Source organism: Semicossyphus pulcher, unplaced genomic scaffold (genome assembly GCF_022749685.1).
Source record: "Semicossyphus pulcher isolate SPU_LCO1_2020_fin unplaced genomic scaffold, fSemPul1.0.p SCAF_6, whole genome shotgun sequence".
In the NCBI taxonomy this organism is placed as follows: Eukaryota; Metazoa; Chordata; class Actinopteri; order Labriformes; family Labridae; genus Semicossyphus; species Semicossyphus pulcher.
The window spans coordinates 26,013,762-26,033,657 of record NW_027211737.1 but is presented as its reverse complement, the minus strand read 5'-3'; the positions used below and the strand labels follow the sequence as shown (position 1 = coordinate 26,033,657).

The following is a 19,896-nucleotide window of genomic DNA, read 5'->3' as shown; positions in this document are numbered from 1 at the left end:
CCTCAAACGATTACGACTGGATGAAGTAATGAAACTTGAATCCTGACTTTGAAATAAATGCAGGATATCTGCAAAATCTCTCTCCTCACCAGCTGATTCCAGTTTGATCGAGCGTTAATCCAGCCATTGGCTGACAGAGCTGCGCGCGTTCACGGCCAACATCCGAAGACATTGTTAATCGAGCACTGAAAACAGGATTCACGGCTTCAATGGAAAATGTGGTGTAAACATGCGTTATTTACGCTGTCTGTCGCACATCAATAGTACCATAAATAGTTCATGTAAGCACGTGTGACATTCCCTAGAGATAAAATGGCTTTCTTTCTTGTTGATTAGTTTTGAATGATTGAATTTAATCTCTAGTGAAGCAAAGTTCTATTAAAAAAAAAAAACAGAATTAGAAATGATGGTAATTGACAGTTTTTTCTTCTGTTGCAGAAATAACACCTGTCAGCAGAGGACTAGCCTGTCTAAATAGCCATTTGATCATAGCCAAAACATTCTAAGGCACATAATTTAGATTCTACAAATTGTAGTTGTGCATTCTTAGTACTTAATTCTTTTGAATCTAATGTATACCCTGCAACTATGAATTATATTGTCTTATATTTTAATAGAGCTTTCTGAAACATCACAGTCTCCTACAGTTGCAGACATCAGAATGCAGACAGCAGGAATGTCAAACGTTTCAGAAAAACAACTTAACACAAGATCATTTATTCAAAAGTCAAAGTGTCAGTGGTTAAATAAGGAACAATGTATCCAAAGTCTGTGAATGAAAAAAGGTTATTCAAGATTAATCCGAGGAAGCAAATCAAACCTCCAGCTTGAGCACATGTTGTGAGATGTTTGATAGAACTTTAAAGAGAACCTATGTCTTCATGTCTTTTGATTGTCAGAGGTATCAGAGAAAGAATATTGTGATTTTTATAAATTTGTCTGAATGCTATACTTTGAAAGCTAAGATTTTACAAAGACAGCATAATCATATAATAGCCTACGATAAAATAAGATGTGGTGTTTAGATTTATATAGCCTATATCTAAATAACGTTAGCATCAAAATAAAATGCTGCTCACACAGTATATTAGTAATAGCAGCCGTTCAAGTAAAACTATGACGCCATTTATAAACTCAATAAAGTTGAATGCAATACTTTTTCTTGGACTTGAGGTAGTGTGTCTTTTAGAGAAAATTATAAAAACATTTCCTCCCCCTAGTATTTCTTCTTCTGGGTATTGTTTTGGCTTGTTGAGCGCTTCTGAGTGACGCACTAGTTTGTCCCTGTACGCTTGCCATACCTTCACATGACTTCAGCTGCGTGTGACTGATCCGCATTCCTCAGGTGGCAGCAGCAGCTCTTACTGACTCCTTTCAGTGAAGAATAGAAAAGAAAACAGTTGCTGAAACACTGCTCATCGCTGTGGAAATGTAAAGTAACTTATCTTTTTCTAAACAGTGTCAAACAGCTGACGGGCTGCGGCGTGTTGGAGGATTTGAACAGGAGCCGAACATCTTACTCGGAGGAGGCGTAGCTCAAACACTCACTTTTACTGTTTTTGACAGAGCATCTTAGCCTGTTGGGTTGGCAATACATGGCTACAAGATAACCGATGACTGAGGAACATTTTTCTTTTTCTGGGCTTCGTGTCGGTGATGGCTGAACATATGCCGTCGGAGTTAAGAAGGTAAGATCATGAGAGACTCTGACCTGTTTTCAGTTCTCTTTCATGTTTACTCATAAACAAGCTACAACTAACCCTCAGTCACTCTCCTAAATGTCGCAATAAAACTACTTTTATAATCCTTTTCTATGCGTTCTCTGTTTAATCCTCAAGCCCCCAATAAGCTGCAATTATACCCATTAGTATTTTTAACCAAACATAAAGAACATGTTATTGCATGAAACCTTACAAACAGGATATGGCAAATCGGCTGCCACTCAAAGCTTGCTGACTTCAGAGTCCAGTCTGGCTGCAGATCTCTTTATACAAAGAGCTAAATGTGTGTTAACAATTCTAATAATAACTCTTTATTTCCGATCCTATTACATGTTTTAGCTCTTTGTATAATTCTTTTCTGTTTTGCATGCTGGACCATCACAACAACAGCTTTAATAAATGCCCATTGGTTTGTCAAGGGCCTTTATAACCTGATGGAATAAAAACACAGCCTGTAGTATCTATAGTAGTCAAAGTTAAGGGAAACCAATCACACAGCTCTGAAGCCTCTGGCAACAGTTGTGTTGCTTTATAACCATTAAGTTCAGATGTTTCTTTGTGTATGTGCTTTGCAGGTGTACTTATTTCTTCCTCTATGATGGATCTAAAGTTAAAGGAGAGGGCGACCCTACCAGACAGGGAATCTGCTACTTCTACCCTGAAGAGGTCTGTATGTTGAAGATGATAATAAGAACCCACTGCTTGTGTTGTTATATCATCATATATCTGTGTGTTTCTTTTAGACCTCTTTAGATAAGCAGGAGCTGCTGTGTGGTCAGCTCGCTGGTGTGGGCCGCTGTGTCTCTGAGCTGTCCTTCTCTCCCGTGCGCATACTGAGGCTGCGCCGCAACAAGTTTGCCATCCGCATGAAAGATGACTTCTTTTGGGTGAGTGAGAAAATGCAACTTTTGAAGATACTTCTGACTTTTTTATTTGTCTTTTTTCCTGAATATGAATCATTGAAAGTTAATTTAGGGATATATTTTTGTTGTTCCTCGCAGGCCTTGGGCTGCTCAGTAGAAGTCCCCACTGTCAGTGTGTGTGAACTCCTGGATCAGCTCATTAACCTCTTCTGTTTCTACAATGGATCCGTCAGACGGAGCTACCAGGTGCACTATTCTGTTGTCTATATAGGTCTTGTGTTTTTTAAGTCTGTTTTTTAAAGAAATCTGCAAGAATCTGCATTGGTTTCATTTCTTTTCCTTTCAGGAGGTATTAATTGTGTATTTTACATAAGTTGCTCATTGTAATTTGATCTATGTTTTGCACTGCAGCTGAACAATCGGGAGGCTTTGGCTGCTCGGTGGGCGCAGTACCTCTCACATCTGCAATCAGGATGCTCAGAGCTTCATCACATCTTCAGCTGCTTAAAGACGATTGACTCAACTAATGTATGTACTCATAAATGTTGTCTAAATTAGTTCTAAACTCAACCCGCAGTGGATTTACTGGTGCTGCTCTTGCTGCTGCACACGGATGTTTTCAGACAGGATATGACTGTGTCACAATGTCTGTGGTGTTGTGACAGAGCTCAGTGTGTCTTAACAAACACTTAAGAGGCAAGTTTCTGCGTATTAATGTGCCTGATGAAAGATGTGGTTCTATTCTTAGTGCATTTATTCTGGGTTTTGTAAAACGCTAATTGGGAAATGCCAAGTGTGTTGCATGATATAACAGATGACATAACATCTTAAAAACGTACGATTTCAACATTCACAAAAGGGTCTTAGTGCAATAATTTAATTGATAAAGTTAATACCTTATAAATTGTATATTTATTACCTCTGAGTTTATGTAATTAACCTGGAAAGGTAACTATTTTAATTTTTGCCGTCAGGTTGACCCACTGCTCCTGCTCAAAGCTGCCCTCATCCTGCAGGCCTGTCAGCGCTGCCCTCTAGTGTTAGCAGGCTGTATTCTTTTCAGAGGAAGGTGAGCTGACATTTTGGTAATATCCACCTGACAGCTGGATACTTTTAGTAAATACCAGGTTTTTATATCTGACTTTTCTGCCTTTTCTCCACAGAGTTGTAAGCACACAGATGAGTCCACAGCTCACCATGAAAGTGATGGTGCATGAAAATGAAACCTACAACAAGGTGGGTCATGATGGTAGAACTACCGGCATTGGTGATTCAAACAGTGAACTAATCACAAGCTAGCAAAGGTTTAACTTTAATGTTAATAAATAATGGGAATAATATAACTTTGATTTTGTTGAGAAACCTGAAAGCAACTTTAGTAACCAGTAATTTTAACTACATACATGTTTCCTCTGACATTTAAAAAAGACAAATTACAGGAGTAACTGAACTAAAATAGTTAAACATTTTGGAATACCACATTTTTTTGTCTCTTGTTAGCTGAGAAAATTGCTTCACTAGAAGAACTGCTCAAGTCTTTATGTTAAGCTAAGCAAACAAGCCACTGGCTCCTGTTTCATGACTACATGAAATATGAAGCTGGAGGCAGAAGCCTGCCAGCTTAGCTTAACATAAAGACTTAAAGCAGCTAGCCCACCAGCCTCTCTTAAGCTCAATAATTGTCACATAATATGTTTGTTTAATCTGTAAAAACTGGTGAGCTGGACTATCTCTTTGGAGGTGAAGAAGATTTTGATACCTTAGGACAGCTGCTCCCTGTCTGCCCCTGTTTTCAGTCTTTATGCTAGGCTAGGCTAACCAGCTGCTGGCTCCAGCTACATATTCACTGTGGATACTGATGGATTGATTTTCTCCTCTACCTCTTGACATAGCCAGAGAGCATGCTTACTACTATAATGAACTGTATTTTTAACAGAAGAAAGTCTAAAGCCAGAATTTCATGTTGATTTAGGCCCAGAGGCCCGTTGGAGAGAGAACCTCCAGCCCATCTGACGCTGATGTCAGCTCCACTACTGTGTACCTGACCATGGCTGAACTTCAGTTCTTGCAATCCGTCCCTATTGACAAAGATTTCAGGTAACCTGTTCCCTTTTTGAGTTTCAGTTGCCAGATTCATAGGAGGGTTTTTGATTTACACAACTTCCTTAAAATGGGATGTTCGTGTCACATTTCCAGAGAGTGTCTCAAACTGTTTTCTACCCCCCAGCTCCCATTCGACTCCACACAGAGACACACCCCCAAGGAAGACCCGCCTGTCTAAAACGTTGTCTGACACAGAGTCAGAGACTTCAGATCCCGTCTCCCCCCAGCCGTACCTGAAGGTTTCCTTCAGCCCCCACTTGTCGGACTGCTCGATTTTTAGCCCGTCTACATCACAGAGCACCGCTGATCCAGTAAGCCCCCCACCACAGTTGCTCCAGTCTTCTTTGTCAAATGGAAATAACTCCAGTGAAGGTGAGGAGGCGCTGGAAGTGTCCTATTACCACAGTTTTCATAGCAATGAAGGCGGAGGCAGCCAGACACACAGCTCAGTGTTTGAGGAAAAACCCCTTTTAAACGGAGATGGAGGTGGAGAGGGTGAAGACGCAGCGTGTGAGGCAGCGTTGGTCTTCAGAGGGGCTGAGTGCAGTCATGAACATGACAAGAAGGTTCTGGAAGAGGCCAGCGGGGGTGGGAGCTCTCAAGAGAAGGCAGAGGGGAGCAGTCCTTCTCCTTGTTCTTTTGACAACTCAGAGGAGAGTCCTCTGATTCCCATGATGCTTTACCTGCACCGGGTTAAGGGCCTGGTGCTGGCTCTGCTGGCGGAGCCGCACTTCTTGAGTGACACGACATCTATGGAGGAAGTGGTGAGAAATAACCCTGCTTATTACTGAACATGAATGTGCTAGTTCGCCTCTGTGATGCTAATGTTGGTTTATGGTTTGTATTCAGTATCACAGCAGCCTGGCGTCACTCAATGGGCTGGAGGCACATTTGAGGACCATCTCACCAGGGACCCCGGGCACTCCAGGACCCTATGTCTTCGCCCATTTTGACTGCATTCAGAGCACAATGACAGGTTCCCGTGATACTCATGTATCTCCTCTTTGCTCATTTAATACATCCTTTCTTCTCATATGATGCTCATTTATCTCCTCTCAGCTCCCATAGTACTCCTGTATCTCCTCTCTTCACCCATGACACTAATTTATCTCTACTCTTCTCTTCCAATACTCGTGTATCTTCTGTATCCTCCTGTGGTACTCTTTCATCTCCTTTCTTCGGTCTCTTTTTGACTCTGCTTGTGTTTATCTTTTACTGTTCTCACTCATCTCTCATAATTCTGTCTTTTCCGGTTTCCCAGTTTTCACTTTGCTTCTAGAGTGAGTATCTTCCTTCCCGCTGTCTCTACCTGGGCGGCACAGGGAATGGGAGGGGAGGGGAGGGGGGTGTTTATATTTGTCTTTGCATGAGCTATACGGCTAATTAGTCAGACTGTGATCAGCATTCTTTTGTGCAGCAGGCAAGTCTGTCCAGGTTGATGTGCCACTGTGGTACTGACTCTGTTGTTATTGTGTGTCTCTGCAGCCAACCTGTCTGGTCGACCAGGGGGAGCCCCGGAGCGTCCTTTTGTGAGAGCCACATCACTTCTTCACTCGCATTTCTGTAACACTGAAACTCTGCAGGAGGCTATTATCAGGTCAGTATGGCAGTGACATGGAGCTGGAGGTGGTTGGGGGGGGTTTCTTGGGGCATTCATGGCTGCTCGAGGAGAAGTCGGGGGTTGGGGTTGGATCTGTCAGGTCGTGTTGTCACATCTCAGCAGAATTAAATTCTCCTTCTTTACTTGCAAAGATCAAACTCCCAACATGTCACATTTACCGGAAAGGAAAACTGCTCTACTCTTGAATTTCTCTTATGCCACTTTGAGCTTCATTATTCGACGTGCTTCATTATTCGACATGCTGCATTATTCGACGTGCTTGAAATGTAAATGCATGGGACATTTTCACTGCAGGAGTGCTGGGGCTGCGGTGTATGGAACCCGCAGCGTGGCCCAGGAGACTTACTTCCAGCAGCACGGGGGATCGCTGAGGAACTCGGGCATCCCTAACCACCAGGACAGTGCTTTCTCGCTGCCCAGCAAGGCCCGACACAGACTACTGAAACACGGCGTTAACCTTCTCTGATGGGACGGCATCATGACATCTGAGTGTTCAAGAGGAGCTGTACTTAGTTAAATAGGAAGAACTGTCTTGTGAGTACACTTTAAAGTATAAGACTATTTTGTAGCTGCTGTAGTTTTTACACATTCCAGCATAAGCTTTGGTATGAAACCTAATGGCACTTAAATTCAGAACAATTTAAATGTTGTAACATCCAATATGAATCTGCTCCGACAGAGAGGATTGTAGGTAAATTATATTCAAAAAAAGTCTCTGTTAGTTTGAACACAATTTGTTATTTCCAACGTGATCTCAAGCACGTTTACTTTTGTATGCAGAACCACAAACCTGCTGTATTAAGCTCCCGTGCACATATTTTAGACCATTTCACTTTATGTTTATTTTCTGTTAATTTAATAGGAAATTTAAACTAAAGTAATCTTTTGTCTTTGTTAACAATCATGTTATCCGTTGCTGCACAGACTGCAAAACTGTATGTTTATTACACACGTTTATAAAATCTAAAATAGTTTGGCTAAAAAAATGTCTATTTATTTCAAATCAACCTTTTGTTTTTTATATAACTGTTTAGCTATTAGATTTTCTGTTTCATGCTCTATAAAGCTTCATTTGTGTAGTAACGTTAGCAGAGAAGAGATGCACTCTGACTGACTGTAGTGTGTTATTAATGGAAATTAAATGAATACGTGATCCTCTCAGTGTTGAGTCCTGTGTGAGCTACTTTTGTAAATGCTTGTTTAAAACCGCAGGAGCTACACGGCCTTATTAGGGTCATCAGCGGCCTGCATGTGACCCTGCAATCCGGCCCCATTGTTTTCGGCCTCGGGCTTAATGCTTTGTTTCAAAGTGGTCACAGCTCGCATGGAGAAAGACGTGCGCGAGGCTATCAGGAAAACCAAACACATGCTCACAAAATGTTATTATTCATGTTGTGTGCCGATGTTTTCTGTACGCATGTGTTGTAAATAAGATCGTTCTTGATGATCCAAATATGGAGTCATTAGAGTCATTAGCTAAGTAGCTGAATTTGAATGGATGGGGTCGGCTCTCTTCGGGGCGCCTCATTATGCACGCGCATTAAAAGAAAGCAGTGGGGGGCAAATGGGTGGTTAAGGGCACGAACAAAAAGAGGGGCAGGGTCTGCGAGGAGGGTCAGGATTCAAATTCTAAGTGGGAAGATGTCCCCATTGTCAGTGGGGTATATAGCAGGCAGAACGAACTCCCCGCATGAAGTTTGTAGAGTTGGCACCACAGAGAAGCTGCTGGTTGTTCGTCAGTGAAGATCCGAAGTCCAGGACTTAGAAACACACCATGGCCTCCTCACATTGTGTTTGGATTGCTCTATTTCTTTTCTCGGTGATGACAAGTGACAGTGGAGTATTTGGTCGCGCAGTACACACGCGGGGATTTCTGTCACAGTGGCTGAAATCTGCAGATCAATCCTCCGGGTCAACTTTACGCATTGATGCGTCGAGGAGATTGAGGCGCGGGGTCGCGGAGAGTCACCGGGAGCAGTGCGCGGAGCTGGCGGCGCCATGGCTGGAAAACACAAAACAAGCTCCAGAGGATAATCCAACAATGCTGCAGCTCCGTGTTCGGCCTTTTTCTCCGGGAGCCTCCCAGGGCCTGGTGTTCCCGGGAAAGCATCTTTTCAGCTTCGTCCGGCGGGTTTACCGCTGCTGTCAGGAGGGACTCAACTGCAGGAGCGTAAAGGGAATACAAGGTCGCTTGAGAGGAGGTAAGACAAATTAGATCCAGCCAACACATGCGTTCTTATAATTAACTTCTTTATATACAGACCTCGGATTTTCTTGTTGTATTGTTCCTTGGCTAGACTTACAAAAGAGGCCACAGAGGTCAACTGCAGGCTGCAGAGTGCCATAAAAATGCAATAGTACAAATCAGGAAAGGGCAGCCTTGCTCACTTTTAACATTTACATTCTTCTACACTATCACTTTACTTCAAGCATTTAGCATGAGCACCATCTTTTAGGTGACTCTAAATCCACATGGATGAAACAGGCAGTTTGTAAAGCTACAATCGAGATAAACATGTGCAGGATCCCATTTACAAACAACCCTGTGAACCCACATAGTACAGGGATGAATAAGTGCATAATTTGTCAGAACAAGATGCATGCTGGGAAATAGGAAAATACAGAAACATGCAAACGTGATCAGTGGTTGAGGAGTGACACTGCAGAAATGTCATAAGCTGCAGAAGTGAAAGCTGCTGTGCTTTGAAAGATTTTATTGGCCTCATTCATGCAGCTGCATAAAGGATCATGTCATCTGCATACAAATGGGTCTTAGCTGGCTTAATGTCTCCTTCATGTATTGTTGAGATATCCTGCTGACAGATTAACACGGTATTAGGAGTGAAAACATCACCTCTGTTGTGGAGATACTACTCTGATCCCTGGGATTTATCATAAAGGAGCCCGCCATGAGAGTGTGCACCGCTCTGTCTTCAGCTGTACTCTGACAGACTCTTCTCCTTCTCTCCAGATACACATGTGGAGTTTCTCCTCTCCAGGGACATTTCATCGTTGACTGTCACGAGAGCTGAGCTTCACCTCCAACTTTCCAACCCACAACATCTGGAGATCCATCCTGTTCTGTCATACATGGCAAAGCGGGACCTTCCGACAAAGTAAATACTCCTTAAAATCGATCATTAGATTGCTGGGTAGTTGACGCCTCTGTGAGCTTGTTTGTGACCACTTTGTCTCTCGCCTCCTTCAGGTACAGTTTGTGGTCTCGGGGCGACACGGTGGAGCTGAAGGTGGATCTGCTGTTCCTCTTCCAGAGTCTGCAGGAGGCGGCAGGTGGGACCAGAGGGGGTCCCAGCTTGGTGAACATGCGGCGGGTAGTGTTTTCATCCAGGGTTAATCGATCAGGAGAAAAGCCCGCTCCAGGGGCTCTGCAGGACACTGATGGAGATGTGTGGGGGGATGGGGCCGCCAGCACGCTTCCCCCTCTTGAGCTGGGCTTGGTGCTGGGCTGCAGTCAGGCTGGGTCGGGGGTGTCCTGCAGAAGTGGTGGTGTTCACCTCTCACACACACCTTTCATCGCTCTGTACTACAGGTGAAGAGAGACTGGACTTTAGTCTGTAAGGAAACAACTGTTGAGTCCCACAGCTCACAAGGAAACGATGCACTTCAACGTCAAATATATAATTTATAAATGTTATTTTTTGTGTGAAATATATATACACAGGTGTAAATAGTCAATATGATATACTGTAACTTTATGGGCGTATTCTTCGGTTATTAAACCTCAAACTAACAGTGTTCGAGAACGTGGTTCAGTCTTTGTTCAGCTGTGTGATATTCTGGTCCCATTAGGTGCTTCTATTTAAAGAAGTTTGCACAGTTGGTGGGAAATAACAACACCTGGTCAAGCAAAGGGTCTGTACGTGTGCTCTGACCCTCATGGACTTAGCTGTGCATACTCTGAAGTTGTCCAGTAGACAGAAAGTTTTACTGCAGTTAAATCTCAAGAGTTGCATAATTCCCGAATTCTTCACACTTGTGACAGTTGGGATTCACAGGCACAGTACTTGTTATTAAGACAAATCAAATCCAACACAAAGGACCTCACAAAGTCAGGAAACGACAACACGTTTTGATAAAATAGCACATTTATTAAAAAGAGACAGCATTTATCAGCATTTCCCATTTTTGCAGATATATGCCACATCTGAGTAAGATCAGGGGTCTCCAATACATTTCAGTCCACCTGCTGCCGCCTACAGCCCTCAGAGAAGCACTTATTTCTCCATCACATGTATATCTATACAGTAGGACTCTTGTTTAAGCACACACTCGCACTGTGTGACCTCGTCGTGTGTGTGTGTGTGTGTGTGGTCTGCTGCCTGGACGAGCTGGCTGATGTTCTGCTGTTCAAATTTGTCTCAGTTTAAATTCATCTCACGTGTTCAGTTTCTTTGAAAATGAGAAACAAGGCAAAAAAAAAAAAAAATAGCAACAAGCGGAAAATGTTCATCTCAAACAAATACATGTACAGTAATTACAGAGCAATTAAAATGGCTCTCTTAGGATGAGAAATTTCAAGAAAATTGGGTGTCATGACATGGGAATAGTCAGCGGTGACAACAAATGTGGCGACAAGACACGACATGTTTACTTCCTCCTGGTTTTTCACAGCTTTACCAGGAGAGAAACACAAAAGGATGACAGAAATGAAGAACCTTTAGTGCCACGTTTGACGCCACGTTTAAGAATTTAAATTGGAATTGCGGCAATTCTTTGGTTCTCATGAGGAAAAAAAACAAACACTGAGAGCAGATCTTCATTCCACTTCAGTTCTGATTCACAATAAAAAGGTCCGAAAAAGGCCATGAGAGGAGCAGAAAACACAACAGTTACGACTGTTTAAAACAAGGGTTGGACATGTATGTTTCAAAGAGCTCTCTTACTAACCTCTGCTATAGTTTTTAACTGGCTTTGCTCCTAGAAAATTACACAGACTGGAGATATATTAATTCTTCTGACAGACATCCCTCACTCCTGACATGAGCTGTGTGTGTGGAATGAAAATCTAGCCCTGAATCGTTGGTAAAATGAAAAGAGACTAATCTGATATAAACCAACAAAAGAGCAACCCTCAAGGCGAATGATGGTAAAGCACAATGTATTCAATAAATCAAGGCAACAAAGACAAACACACAAAGAAATGATTTCAAAATACATGAGGCAGTGCAAAATGTCACACCAATAAAATATCACGTTTAAAAACTCAAAACAAAACAGATCCTGAGGAAAAAATTCAAACATACAAATCCAAGCGTATTATAAAACATCTCCAGATCAGCCCCACTCTGATTTAAATTATATATAATAATAGAATGGAAGATCCCACATTTTTAGATATAATCTCATTTATTTTACTTTCCGGCAGTCAGTTCATCTGACCGCCTGTTTTATTCTCTGTACCAACAACCATTCCTCCCCAAAAGAAAGGCCACAAAGTCTTCCTCAGGAGAAAATTAAAAAAAACCCTAACACCTCGGCTACAACACAAAAGTGATGAGAACAAAACGGGTGTCACACCATAAACAGTGTGATCTTGTACCTTATATACACACGCAGCTGTGTAGACTCGCAGAGGAACAGAACACGGTGACTTTGGTGCTGAATTAAATGAACTTTTTGCATCGTTGCAGAGGAAACAAAAGGTGCTTACACGTCTTAAATATGATTTGAATTTACAGCTTTAAAAATAAAGAAAGAAAAACATCAAAAATCCAAAACAACTGACCAAATATTTTCTGGCACAAACTTCTTGCCCATCAATCAAAATTGGAAGGAGTGAGGAAGGATCCACAACACCTGAATTATTAACCGATTTTCAAGTACTGCGTGTGGTAACAGCAATACTGGCAGGGGGGGGGGGCGGGGGTCAGGGGACATTTAAGACGCATTAGTGAAACAGGCAAAGTTACTAAATCTTCCTTGGAGTTGAGCTTAGCACTTAAGGGAGGTAACTAGATACATAAATAGGAGAGTTCACAACAAAACTCCACAAAAAATGAACAAAGCTGCTTTTGAGTCCGCGCTGTAAGCAAGATCCAAAAGCTCAAAGCCGACTCGGATGATGTGTCCATGTAGAAGAAAAAAAAAGAAGGCAAACAAGATGAAAAAAGGCTCAAAGATAAGATTTGCTTGTCCCTCGTTTTCTCCAGTCTATGCAAGGAACAGACCAGGCAGCCCCACTGCACTAACATTTAACAGAATGGTACAGTCCACATTAAAAAGCTTTAAGACAACAAATTTGAAAAGGCTGAGTGTAAAATTAGGGGATAAATGACGATTTTAAACATCTAGTAAACATTTGATTTTTCTTGCTGTGGGTGGACGAGCAAACAGAGAAACTTTGAAGATGTCTGGCACAGACTCGGGATTCATTGTTTTAATATTAAGCTGCAGCAGACTCTTCTCTAAGTTTTAAATGACATGGAGGACTGAGATTCATGGCCCATCAGAGTCTACACAGCATTCTGTTTGAAATTGCAACACATATTTGGGACAAAACCAAATAATTATTAAAACTGTCGTCAAAGTTAGCCACCATTGTAATAAGTGTCTGACACACTATCCCTCTAATTTAATTTAATTGTGATGAGTGAGGGTAGCATAGGTCCAAATACACCTTCACTTAACTAAGGGCCACACAGGCGTCTCAAAATCGTGTTCTGCAAACCACTCTTCAAATTAAAAAGAGGCCACCAAGTTTTCCTTTTTTAACAAAGTAAAAGAGACATTCTTTGGTGAAACAAAAAGGCAGGCATGCATAATGACTGAATAGCAAAGGCAAAGGTCACAGAAAATACAGCGATGTAAAGATCCTGACTCACTTCACAGCATGAACTTTGCCTCTCACTAAATGCATTTCTGTGTCCAGCAAAGAAGCCACTGAATGTTCAGCAATCTCACCTTGTAAAGAGTGAATTTTAAAATGGATTCACCCTTGAACAGCAAAATGAATCGGGAGCTGTTGAGGACACTTTCATGGCCCTGAATCAGTATTTGACTGAGCCCAGCCTGTACTTGTATACAGGCAAGCTGACTGGTTCAACAGCCCTACCTTCTTTATACTGTATGACTTATGGCAAATGAATGATGGCACATCAACAAAGGACTAACTAAATCTGAGTGGAAAAAAAAACAACACAAAAATTCAGAAGAATGGCAGCCTCTCAAATGGCAGCTGTATTCCCACTAACCGTCTGACTCATGTTTCTATTCTTTTAAACCAATTTCTAAGCAGCCCCCTTTTCCAATTTGAAGGTGACATGTCTGACCAGATGCAGCGCAGGAGTGTTAAACAGAGTGTGCGCCCTTGCTACACCCAGTACAAAACAATGCTTTAGTTTATAAAACGGGCCCAGACCAATCACTCCTGAGCATCTCTTAGCTGCTGAAATGTGGTTTCAAACCTTAAAGACTGGCGTCTGTGAATCCTGCCCAGTCTCTGAGTGGAAATGACTAACATTGTTCAAAGGGGTCAGCAGAGGTGGATGCGAAACACATTCACAAAGAAGCGCGCAGCAAACACTTCCTACACTTCCTTTCCCCCCCAACTGCAGAATATGACGGCAGCATCTGCTTCATCCCCTAGCTGCTTCCCGAAAAGTATTGTCTCTGTTTTCCTCCGTCGTCATGGTTTTCTCCGAGCTCTCTTCTGTGTGTATGCTTTACCTGTGCTGCTGTTGTCACCTTGACCCCCTCCCCCCTCCCTGCCTCTCTCTTCATAGTCACTCATGTCTGGTTGACGTCTCCTCGATCACAAGTTGTGGCTCACAGCCGACAGAGGCAGAACAGTGTGGGGATGAACACCCCGAACGCCACCAGGATGGGAAACATTAAGCTGCTGTTGTCGGCTGCATATGGGTTTGGTGTTCGCGGGCCTGATTGGACCCTGTACTTAGAACCTGCAAGGACCTTTTTCTTCCCACCTTCCTCGCCTCCCTCACTTTCCTCGTCCTCGTCCTCCACGTCATCCAGGTCGTCTGTCTTCTCCAAGCCGGGGTGAGGTTGAAGTTTAGGTACATCTGTCGAATAAAAAAGTGTAAAAGATGGGTTAGGTTAGCTACAATTCCGTTTAGGATGCTTTTGCACTGGACAGTTTTGGTCTGGACTTTACTCCAAAAATTGGAGTATTGTATTTACAACAATACATTAAATTCCAAGATTCTCTCTCTCAGACTTTACTCCAAAAGTCCGGTTTGTTTGCACAGGTAAGAACATGCATTTGAACTCTGGTGCAGACCAAACCACCGGACCATTGAACGACCAATCAGAGAGCAGTTTCCCTTGCGCATCAAAACTTTTTGTCTTCTTGTAAAAGCTGTCGTGTGAGCACAAACCAAACTGGAGACAGTTTGGTCTTTGATTTGGGTCAAACAAAGGGACTTGAGGTGTGAAAGCAGCCTTAGTTGAGCAGGATATTACCTCCTCATTAAACTGAGTTTTTGCACAAAATGCTAAAGGGTATATTTGCATTCTCTGGACTCACCTTCTGATGTCCCCTTCATTACATAGAGAGCGCAGACTTTGGGGTTGTCATAATAACCCTGAAACAAAAAACACATCAGTAAAAGACCAAAAACAGGGACAAATGTAAGCACAAGTAAAAGTAATTTAGTAACATAGAGGAGTCATGATAAACCTTAAACAATGATGTATTTGTTTTATAGAACAGTTAACGGTTAAAGTCCCCTTGAAAAGCTCAATGTGACTCAACACCATGATTAAAATGCCTTCAAACCTTGGTCATAATCTAAATTTATCACACCGTGTTAAAAAGATTAAAGAATCAACATTAGGTGCAGGTGGATTTCTGCTGGACAGGTGGAAGATGCAAAACAAAAACACCTGTGCTCAGGAGGTTTCGTCACTTTGTTGTAAGCATAGTTTTAACGTTTGCCTTTTCTCTTTTTCAAAAGATCAAAGTGGGACACACTGTTCGCTTTTTTTGCAGAGAGGGCAAGTGACTTACATAAAAAACAAAAAGAAGAAAGAGGTCACTGCAGAAAAACGGTTGTTTGATGTACACCATCCTACAGATTTAGCCTACAGGCACAAAAGCTTTCATTTGCTGAAGGCTTAAAAGGGAATACTAATTATGTTAGAGGAAACAGAAAACAAAACACAAACTAGTCATGCGGGGGCCTGAAGGAACCTCACAAGTATTTGAGAGTAGTCTCCAAACTTAAAAACACTGTGACGTCCTGTTGTATCAGAAGTATGTGGTGTTCATATTTGCTGAGAAAACTAGTTTGTGTAACATAAGTGTTGAAAATTTTTTTTTAAAAATACATGGCTGCAAAAACTACACTAATTAACACGCTACAGTATTGGTGACGAAGTATTTCTAACTTGGTCATGGGCATGTTTGCAGATTCTGCAGGACATTAAATTACACCAACACCGATACACCGACATCTACTGTTTCCTACTCGCCTGTCGTCACCTGTCTATCACTCAATAAGAACTTATGCCAATAGCATAAGAAGTACAACAGTATAGTACCACATGGTGTTGTATTGACTGCAAGGAGGACAAAAGAAGGAAATGTAATCCACACGATGTTGAAGAAAGTGTCTAAGAAGTAGAGAGTTGATGTTGGATAATATGAAGAGGAGAAACTTGAACCAAATATTTCTAACACCAGCGCTGCTGCACGCCCACGGCTGGAAATACAAAATGTACAACTGGAGAGTAAAATGTGACTGGGGAACAGGAAAAGAATTGACAGGATTATTAAATCTCATCACAAAGATAGCAATATAGGAGAGGCCATTGATTTATAGTGAAGGAATAATGGCCCTCATAGCTCATTTAGAGCCAGGCAACAGACTTTCCTGAATCACAGTAACAAACAATCACATCTGTGAGAATATGAAACAAAAACAAGCGATGAGAAGCGTTTAACAGCAGGGAAACTGAACACTGATCACAGTCTGTAGTTTTTGGGGAGCAAAGGTAATTTGTGTACTACGTGATATGTAAAAGAATATGATAACAGGTGTGGGACTGATGTCAGTCATTTGCATGGCCCACACACTTAAACTTCCTGTCAGCAGACATTTTCAGACATGGAGTTCATTATGGAAATGTGCTGTCGAGTTTTCATGTCAGGCCCCAGTTTGAGTAAGTCGCCTGAGTCACTTTTCTATACAGACGATGGCAACTTCCTACATGGCTCAAGTCTGAAATTAATTCCCTCATATTAAAGGAACCGTTCAACATTTGGGAAATACTCTTACAACAAATAAGCTTAATCATATATTGTATTTTTAAACACACTAAAACGTTCCTGCATTATGTCTCACATCACAAACATGTTTGAACAGGATCAAAAAATCAAGGTTAAAGTTGACAACATTTAAAAGAAGCTCTCAGATGCTTCCTTTGACATAATGGCATCCAGTCAAATAAAAACAGCTCACCTTCACAAACTCCACAGTGAGCTTGCCGTTGAAAGTGGACACTTCTCCCTGCACGCTCAGTTTGCCACGTCTAATAGAGAAGGGGACTGTCACATCGTGAGCCGTACTGTGACCAACTAGTTCAAAGATATCAAGGTCCTTCACCACCACATGGCCGTTTAGACGGACATCAAACACCTGTAAAAACATATTCCCAAATCAGCAATGATCAACAGCTAATGCACACACAGACACAGCTTATAGCACACTTGTTTTGTCTATTATATGTGTGTGTGGCTGAATGCACATGGGTTTGTAGTGATTGTTTTTCTATTGTTTCTTATTGATAGGCCCATATCAACCCGAAATGATTCAAATATAGCTGATGGCTCTTGCAAAAGATCTCAATGCATACATTGTCAATTCAAACTGTAAAATTGTGACAACTTCATAACATACTAATACCACACTAGAATATCTAATTAAATACTTTCCATACCTTTTGCTGTGACTGAGCGAAATACACTTCAGCATACTTCATTACTAGTATATAGTCCCCTTCATCACGAATGGGAACATCATATCCAAAAGTGTCTTCATTGTAGCGCTCCGTCTGATACAGAATCTGGTCCTCTGGACTGGAGCGCAGTATTGGCAGCCGTATTCCATAATCAGATGCTGAGAAGAAGAAGAAGAGCATCAGGTTTAGTGGGCCCACCATATTAAATTAATATCAGCATTACTGGAAAAACTGAGCATGTTTTAAATCAAGCAAAGCAGCACATTTCACATTACACAATCCCTGACCTTTTCCTGCACTCACTGAAACACACAGCCCTTCTGTCTCAAATGGCAAGTTACCACACTGTGCTCACTCCAACTTGCAATTACAGAATCTTAACCTCATAACTGAAGGCAAAAATGACTCCCTACAGTCAGTTTGATCACATCATCACCTGCTTCCTCTACTTGCAGAGGGGGCGGAGCTGTGCTGCCTTATGCTGACTCCTCATTAGTTTGTGATTACTTGCGGAAGCAAGAGCACGCAGAGGTTTGTTCTGGATCATGCGTCTGTTAATATGAGGAACAACTTAAACCGCCACAATTTCACTCAGACTTAGAGAGGAACACAGCAAGACAGGCAGATTCATTAGCAATCAGCCACTCATTATATCGACTCACCTTTGCCAACCTTCCCTTCCAACGGGTCCTTCTTGAAGTGAATACCGTGTACGTCTACATGTGCGTCACCCCCGGCATTCACAGCCCAGATAACCCGCTCGGCGAGGCTGGGGCCCCCGCTGTCCGCACAGCACTGCTCTGCCAGCAGCGACAGCACCGCTGCGACCAGCCCGACGACGAGCTGCGCCGTGACCCGCTGCATTGCCCCACACAGCCTGCTCCTGGACACAGAGACAGACAGCGTCGGTATCTGCTAGCCTGCAGCACAGACTCAGTTGCTGTATGGAGCAACCTCTCTGTATGTAACATTAACCACATAAGGTTAGCTAGCACAAGGGGCTAGCCTGCTCGTCTTGATGACATGCAACATGATATCTGTAGGTTAGCCAGTATGCTAACGTTAACAGTGCCAATACCAATACCACACCGGTAGTAGCATTAGCACAAAATCACATAGCCACTCACAATAGGACATGGAATTATAAACAAGTATGCTGGCTTAATGTCAACAAGTGCATGTAATATTGTCTGTTTATTAAACGGGCAAACAATAAAAGATAACGAGAAATTAAAAGCAGTAACGTTTGTCAGTTGGGCTAGCAAGCTAACCTACCTGTCTAACCAGAAATACTTGGTCTATGAGAGCCCGGCTAATATATCTTACCTTCCCCTTCCACAAATGTCTTCAGCCCGTCTTTTGCCAATGTGTAAGCTTATTTCTATTGATACAGTCTCACGAGTTGTCTATACACTGTAAGATGACCCTACCGAGTGCAGATATTCTCAGTTTCTGGTGGTTACAGCTTGCTACACTGACTTTCATTCAATGTGTGCATCCAAACTGCTGCTAGCTCCAGCGGCTGCCTGTTTGCAAGAGGGGGCGGGACAGCGCGGTGCTACCTAACCTTAGCGTTCCCGTGGCCAATGATTGACAGGTACTCTGTCGAATTACATCCTCCCGTTGAGGTTACTTGCACCATTAAAAACCATTTAATATACTAAAAAAATCACACCGTACTATTGTTATAACAATGTAAAAACGCCAAGAATATCTTAACTTATAACTTTCATGGGATATATAAAAAAAAAAATATGACCGTATTTTAAGTTTGGATTGACAGAACTAGGAACACAGAAACCCTGTGCCTTTTTTCCACGTCAAGTTATACTGTGTATTTGAGCATTTGCTGCCCCGAGTTTAGCCTCACAGGCAGAAATTCCAGTTGTATACACACTCCCTCATCAAGAAAGAATGGCAGTCCTGACGTTAATCGTCAAAGAGAGTTTACTATTTAAATTGTGGCTGAGATCTTAACTTAGATCTTGAATTAAAAAGAAATAAAAATAATGTGAGTAGAGTGATGAACCAAGCGCAAGGAACTTTATTAACTTAAATATAACCACCAATATGCATTAGAAATAGAATGTATTGTTTTTATAGATGCTACTTTTCCTCGATTATTTATAACTGTTCTTATATAGTTATATAATATGGTTTTCTCTGTTCCACAGTTTAATAATCCATCATTTTAAACCTACAAGTCTGAAATGGAGTCAGTACAAGTTGTACTCCAACTGACAACCAAAGCTAAGACGTTTCAAAATGTACTACCCACATTATTGTTCAATAGACATATTACACGCGTTCTTTAAGACTTCTTCACGCCCCCTCCCTTTCCGGTATGGTATGGTCCGAGTCTTGTCCAATCAGTAGAGTCCAACACAGCGCGCACACGGCGCACTCGAGAGTGGACCAGAAAGGAATGAATGAAGATAGTTACTATGGCAACAGCAATACCTATTTGTATGACAGGTGCTTTATGGCTGTTTTTAACCTAACACACAGCGCTGGTAAACGTAAGGTGAAATGTCCTCTACTCTAAAATGAAGCAATCACAGATCCTTGTTTTGGTAAATTGTTTGCAACAACATATGGTGCTTTAGATTTCTCAACATAATGAATTTGCAGCAAACTCCTACAAAGTACT

At 42.0% G+C, this 19,896-nt stretch overlaps 3 protein-coding genes across 3 annotated transcripts; 2 read left to right on the top strand and 1 right to left on the bottom strand.

Moving 5' to 3' along the window:
• The first annotated feature begins 1,360 nt into the window (after positions 1–1,360).
• On the top strand, positions 1,361–7,469 carry hps4 (HPS4 biogenesis of lysosomal organelles complex 3 subunit 2). Its single transcript, XM_069683110.1, has 12 exons — positions 1,361–1,688; positions 2,297–2,387; positions 2,465–2,608; positions 2,723–2,830; positions 2,996–3,112; positions 3,559–3,653; positions 3,748–3,820; positions 4,557–4,681; positions 4,812–5,451; positions 5,537–5,663; positions 6,173–6,284; positions 6,603–7,469. The coding sequence occupies exons 1-12, from the start codon at positions 1,657–1,659 to the stop codon at positions 6,772–6,774; spliced, it is 1,836 nt and encodes a 611-aa protein (XP_069539211.1). The 5' UTR covers positions 1,361–1,656; the 3' UTR covers positions 6,775–7,469.
• Positions 7,470–8,349: 880 nt separating this feature from the next.
• On the top strand, positions 8,350–9,932 carry LOC138610021 (uncharacterized). The gene is made up of 3 exons (XM_069682722.1): positions 8,350–8,509; positions 9,280–9,424; positions 9,517–9,932. Exons 1-3 carry the CDS (start codon positions 8,350–8,352, stop codon positions 9,860–9,862), a joined length of 651 nt encoding a protein of 216 aa, XP_069538823.1. The 3' UTR covers positions 9,863–9,932.
• Positions 9,933–10,404: 472 nt separating this feature from the next.
• On the bottom strand, positions 10,405–18,735 carry mlec (malectin). The gene is made up of 6 exons (XM_069683668.1): positions 18,573–18,735; positions 17,909–18,129; positions 17,226–17,404; positions 16,748–16,924; positions 14,812–14,869; positions 10,405–14,347 (listed from the first exon to the last, which is right to left on the bottom strand). Exons 2-6 carry the CDS (start codon positions 18,108–18,110, stop codon positions 14,094–14,096), a joined length of 870 nt encoding a protein of 289 aa, XP_069539769.1. The 5' UTR covers positions 18,111–18,129; positions 18,573–18,735; the 3' UTR covers positions 10,405–14,093.
• Between the last annotated feature and the right edge of the window lie 1,161 nt (positions 18,736–19,896).